The 6118-nt window shown below is 40.9% G+C and overlaps 1 protein-coding gene across 2 annotated transcripts in view; it reads left to right on the top strand.

The window, feature by feature from the left end:
* PHACTR2 (phosphatase and actin regulator 2) overlaps positions 1–6118 on the top strand; it is a 112532-nt gene that overhangs the window by 68907 nt on the left and 37507 nt on the right. Inside the window, exon 5 of one of the 2 annotated variants that reach the window (XM_026649777.2) lies at positions 4386–4619. The exons of the other annotated variant lie outside the window; for it this stretch is intronic. Within the exon in view, the coding sequence (XP_026505562.1) occupies positions 4386–4619 (234 nt within the window). The remainder of the gene's footprint in view (positions 1–4385; positions 4620–6118) is intronic. 2 annotated transcript variants of the gene reach the window in all.

Here is a 6118-nt window from a genome sequence, read left to right as displayed (position 1 = left end):
CTTAGTCTCTTATTTGAGCATGTAAGCCAGTGGGCTAACTCTCTGGCCCAGGCATGAAAAAAACACTCTCCAGCCACAGATTTTCAGTTCTGTTTTCTTCAGGGCTTTGGTTTCTTCAAAATAAAACTATTTAACACAAGTTCAACATATCAACCACATCCTTTCCCCCTTGCCCAGAGACTTCTGCAGGGGCGTATCTACCCTTTGGGATTCCAGACCTGCGGAGCCTGAGTCAAGGCAAGCCTCTCTGCTTCCTTCTCGTTCATAACTTGCTCCCTGCAGAATTACACTCTGCAGACCAGTCCACTGAGAGGCATATGTAAACTAGCCTCTCTCCCCTGACCCAAAAACTCCTGCAGATTCCTTCCACAAGGCCTCTTGCACACTGTGCTGCTGATACAAGTGGTGACAAAGAGTTAGAGGTCCACAAGTGGCTACCCCCATGTTCTTAATTAACTATGTCAATGCTCTGTACACAAGCAGTCATAGGGAAAAATCCCTCTTCTTCTCACAGCAGTTTCATTTTTGCAGTAAGCTGTGATAACCATATGCTGTTTGCAACACTCATTTTCCATAGCATCACCCACTGAGTTACACTTCTCTTCCTGGAGGGGATGACTTTGCTGTTGATGTGGATTAGATGCCTGAGTTGCAGCTCTATCTGTTCTCTCTTCCTGAGCCTGCTGTGTTGTTGTTTCCTTGTGGTGCTCCTCTAGCATTAGAAATAATACTACTAGAACAGTATGAGATAATGCTGTGATAGATTGAGAAAAACATTGGTCTTTCATTATTCAATATCCCTAGCAATTAACAACAAGTTAACAGTAAATTTATGAATATGCAGGGAGTTGTTTCTAAACATTATGGCCAGAATTTTCAGAAGAGTTCGACAGCCACTATTGGGACCCTGGTTTAAAAAGACTTCAGTTACCACTTACCACTCAAAATAAATAGTCACATTTTCAAAAGAGCTCAGCATATTTGGGTATCACGTCCTTTTGAAAATCAGGCCACAGTGTCACAGCAAGAGCTGCTGGATGGTGAACATTTTGTAAACCTGGACATCATTTAGGTGTCTGCACAGCAGGAGCAGAGCTTTCTCCGGCTCTAGTTGTGGGTGCTCAGCATCTGAACATCTGGCCCTTATGAAAATCTATTCTAAATATAAATGCAGTATTGATTGAAGCTCTGAATGAGGCATTAAGATTTGCTTTGTTTTTGTTTGTTTTTAAAAGGGTAATTGATGGGTGGATTGCCTTGGTCCAAGTGATTGCTCACTGTCCGAATCTGTTACAAGGTGATAGTGACTAAAAGTTACTCCCATCTGATGGCTGTTTCAGGTCATTTTATAAAAAGAACAGGAGTACTTGTGGCACCTTAGAGACTAACAAATTTATTTGAGCATAAGCTTTTGTGGGCTACGAATACTCCTGTTCTTTTTGCAGATACAGACCAACACGGCTGCTACTCTGAAACCTGTCTTTATAAAATGAGTTGGTCATCTTGGTCCAGTTCCTAGTGGACAGATGTCCAAATCAGAAAACAGCACCTCCTAGCTGGTGCTGGTATACCGTTGAGATGGGTATGGAGAAACATAGATAGAGTTGGCTCTGATGGCTATTGCTGTTGTCAGTCTCAGCTGAGGTGTCAAAGAATGAATAGTCATGAAGATTAAGGGCTAATGTACAAGCAGAATCACACTGGGGGGACTCAATTAAGAACAGCCATACTGGGTCAGAGCAAAGGGCCATGTAGCCCAGCATCCTGTCTCCTGACAGCGGCCAATGCCAGGTGCCCCAGAGGGAATGAACAGAACAGAATCATCAAGTGATCCAGCCGCTGTCGCCCACTCCCAGCTTCTGGCAAACAGAGGCTAGGGACACCATCCCTGCCCATCGTGAAACAAGCTCAGAAACAGTTTCCTTACCTTGTAAAATGTATTTTTTTAGCTTTCCCCCCACTTTTTTTAGTAGTTTACATTACAGTAGTGTTGTACTGTATTTGCCTTTTTTTTGTTGTTGTCTCTGCTGCTGCCTGATTTTGTACTTCCAGTTCCAAATGAGGTGTATGGTTGACTGGTCAGTTCGTAACTCTGGTGTTCGTAACTGAAGTTCTACTGTATGCAAAAAGAGATGTGACATGGTCAAAGTGATGGACTAGAGAAATGATCCTTGCAGCAGCATTCTGAATAGATATGATTGGGGCAAGATTGCACTCATCAAGACCAGAGAAAAGGATGCTGCAGGAATTGAGATGTGAGACAATGAGATTTCTAGTTGTGTGGCTGGATAGGAAAAGCCATATCTAAGAGATGGTGCCCAAAATGAATCTGCCAGGCTTAGATATAGCCTGGCTGTGTGGGTGAAGATAATGTCCAGGTTACAGATCTGAGTAACTGGTTGCCTGACACATACGTGTATGTGCCTGTCAGTGTAGTGGCAATTTGAGAAGAAGGGGTACCATCCTTCTGTCCTGTATATTAGATTTTGTCTGGCCACAGCTCACTGGAAACCTCCCTATGCTGATCACATCTCATTTTGGCTAACCAGTTTTTCTTATCAATCATAAGATAAACACCACAAAAGCTGACCAGTGACTGTGGTATTAAAGACCAATCTGTTTGTCTGCTTCCTGAAGGCAGCATGGAGCTAATGGAAGATATTTTATTAATTGATTTAAGTTCTGCACCCTTAGTCCAGAGCTGGGGGAAGAGAAACTAATGATTTTTTTAAATGGCTGACTTCAGAAAGGGTCCAGTTGGTAGTTTCACTGAAGCAGCCATAGGACTGAAATCTCTCATCTGATTTTTCTCTCCCACTGACAGCATCCACAGCTTCTGTCATAATCTTGCCTTTTAAAAATAGGTGGGCTTCCTTCATATATCTTCTACTGCTGTCCTGATACTTTCGTCCATTGCATCAAAGCAGAAGTCATCATCAAAGAGGGAAGCTGTGAAGAATTTTGAGGCAGATGCAAAGGTGCTGTAAGGACTAGATAGATATGCACAGAAAATGTACTATAAAAGAGGAGAGGAAAGTTTAATAAATATATCTCCTCCGTGAGTGTGTCTGATCCAGGAACAAGAAGCAAGAGAGCAGAGAGATAGTTTAAGGAGTCAGTGAGCAGAAGTAGCCCTCAGTTTAATAGTTGTAAAAGGTTGTCATAATATTGTATCAAAAGCATTAGCAAGAACAGCCAAGTCTATAATGTTGTAAGCTTAGGCTGGAAATAAAGAATGACAAAATCAACAGTTAGTGTAAAGTGACTGTGCTAGATAACCCAGTAAGTGAAAAGGAATGAACTATTTGTCTTCATTCCCACAACATGTGAGAACAGATAAGTGTGCATGCTGTGTGTAATGATGACCAATGACACACTGGGCTCAAGTTCACCATTGCTAGACCACAGCGTTGATCCTAATCCTGAGATAAAGCAGTGTAATTGTTGTCTAACACGTTATTTGTCTTTCATCTACTAATCTTTACAGTGAAGAAATGCTGCTTATCTTTTGGGAATGGATTAGAGATGTAGTAACATAGAGGATGGAAGGCAGGACAAAGAGATCCAGAAATGGCCACTTGACATGCAGAGAGTGTGGTTCTAATATGATCTTAATTGTAAGAGCTGGTACCCTGATTGCCACTGATTACCAAAAATAGTTACCTCTAATGTCAAAGGTAGCTATTTTTAGAAATACTTTAACTATGCATTTTGCTCCTATACTGTCAGTGCTGGCAGTCACAATCAGAGTCAGTGCAAGGGCAGGTGAGTATTCCCATGCCAAATAACATTCCATTTAGTTTGGCTTCAGTTCTGCCTGAAGAATAGAAGTACCGTGAGGAAGATACCCGAATAAAGTTACCATTTCTAGCAAACATGCTGCGGCACAGGAGCAGGAGCTGCTGCAGCTGAAATTTCCAGCCACTGCCAGGTTTGGTAACCACTGAACCTGTGACTGTGGAGATGCCCCAGTTTACAAAATAGTCACAAATTTAATACAGGACTATATGGTTTGCTGCTCTCAAGGAAAGGAAAAAGAACCTCAGGGAATTTGTTTGAGGGGAAAATGGAGCTCCTAGATTCTAACACTGACCAGGCTGTAGTTAGCAGGCCAATCAGTGCTACTGCAAGTCAAGGGTAGAACTCAGAAAACTATGGGATAGATTAAAATTGAGAGAAGCAGGGTAAGTGCCCCATCCTCCATAAAAAGGTCTTCAGTTGAGACCTAGTGTAACATTTCATTGGGGTGGTGCATTGTTATTAAATAAGAGAAGAGGAACTCTCTTCCGATTCCCAAGAGGTTAAGCAGCAGCATCTAGCTTGTCATTGCATTTACGTTGTGTATGTCCGTGTCAGTCGGCTTCTGTTCACTTTCTTCTTTATAGAGCGCACTGTTAACTGTCCTGAAAAACCGGCATCCCATGCTCCACCGCCGCCCAAGTCTAAGCCTAAACCTAAAAAAGCATCAATACCTCCAAAAAATGTTACTGCTGCTGCCGCCGCCACCAGCCATAAGAGTAATGAAGCACCTCATGTTAAAAAAAAAGTCAAGGCTCCTGCTAAGCAGCCCCCTGTCCCACCTCCCAAGCCAACAGGTCACAATTCAAATCGAGAAGCTGGTGAGTACTGGATAGGCAGTGCCAGAATGGTGGGTGCATGTGCATGGGGATGCTTGTACTAATTATTCTCTGTGTAAATTGTAATTACTAATGAATCTACACCTTACTAGCTCTCCATTGGGCTCATGCTCCTCTGAAAATGGAGAAATCACTTTGCTGTCTAACTTCTGTATATGTAAGATTAAGTGTTATACAGAGGTGATGTAGAATACCCAGTTAACAGCAAAAAATGAGGGTAGAGGTGTTGGGAGAAGCTGCAGGGGAAAGGGTGAGTTCCAAGACAAAATTTATCTTAGTTACTCCCCAAAAAAATTGCTCTGGGAAATGTATCACTACATATTTCTCCTGGAAATAACTAAATTCAATAAATTTTACAAGACTACAAGCTCTCTTAAGAGGGCAGAATCTAAAATCACTAAATTAGCCCTAAAGACTGTCAAATATATTTGCCTCTAGGTGCTAGAATGGATTACAGCTCATTGAAAAAGTCCAACTATTCCCTCAGTTGATTGATAGTTTGCAAAGATACAGAATACCCTTATCATGACAAAATATGCTGCCAGATACATCACAGATATACCTACCCACTGGGATACTGCTTAGCTATCATTTAGCAATGATATTGTAAGCAGTCAAGCCTACAACCCTAATATCCTTTGACTGAGAGTGGTTATAAATTATAGGATGACAAAAAAAATTAAAACCACCAGAAGGCAATTAAAACACTAGTGAGTTTATAATCAGTGCACTTTGTTTATGCACTAGGCCAACTGGAAAGCTCATCCAGTGCCTGCATTTTTCTCTCCAAATATATCACCATTGATAGATTGCAAATGTTGGCAGGTTTTGTATTTAAAGCATGAAAGAAGAATCCTATTGAAGACACTACAAAGCTGCTAAAGTTTTGATAGTCACGTTGCCAGAAAATGTCTCATTCATGAACTTGACATTAACTACACCAGTTAACCAAATGTTCACTTTTGCCGTTAACCCAGAATGCATTGCTTGTACTCCACATTCAGGTGGAAAACTAAGTTCTTACAGGGTTGGGAAACTTTCTGAAAAGGTAAAGCAAATAGATTTTTATAGAAATAAAGCAGTGGATTCAGGTGAAGAAGGTGATTAGATCCATATTTTGAATTTAGGTAAATAATAATCATCTTATTTGTTTACTTAAAATAGGTGCTATCCTGGGGCCGGATTCTGTCCTCAGTGGGGTACTCCTACTCCTGGGGGGATTCTGAGCCAAAAAATTAAAAAATACGGCAAAATTCTGCAAATTTTGTCAAAATAATGCGATATAATCACACCAGTTTCAATTGTTTTGGGTAAGTTATTTAAACTACAATACAGGAAAAAGGTCACAATAACTATTCAGCATTTCCTAAACACATGAAAGTTAAGTTACAAAACTTGGTAACTAATACCCTGCATTCCAGTTATAATCCTGGATTTTCATTGAAATTACATTACAGAACACCAAACAGGAAAAAAAAAAA

Source organism: Terrapene carolina, unplaced genomic scaffold (assembly GCF_002925995.2).
Source record: "Terrapene carolina triunguis isolate 2854851 unplaced genomic scaffold, T_m_triunguis-2.0 Scaffold85, whole genome shotgun sequence".
Lineage (NCBI taxonomy): Eukaryota > Metazoa > Chordata > Testudines > Emydidae > Terrapene > Terrapene triunguis.
This window is presented reverse-complemented; position numbering and strand designations above follow the sequence as displayed.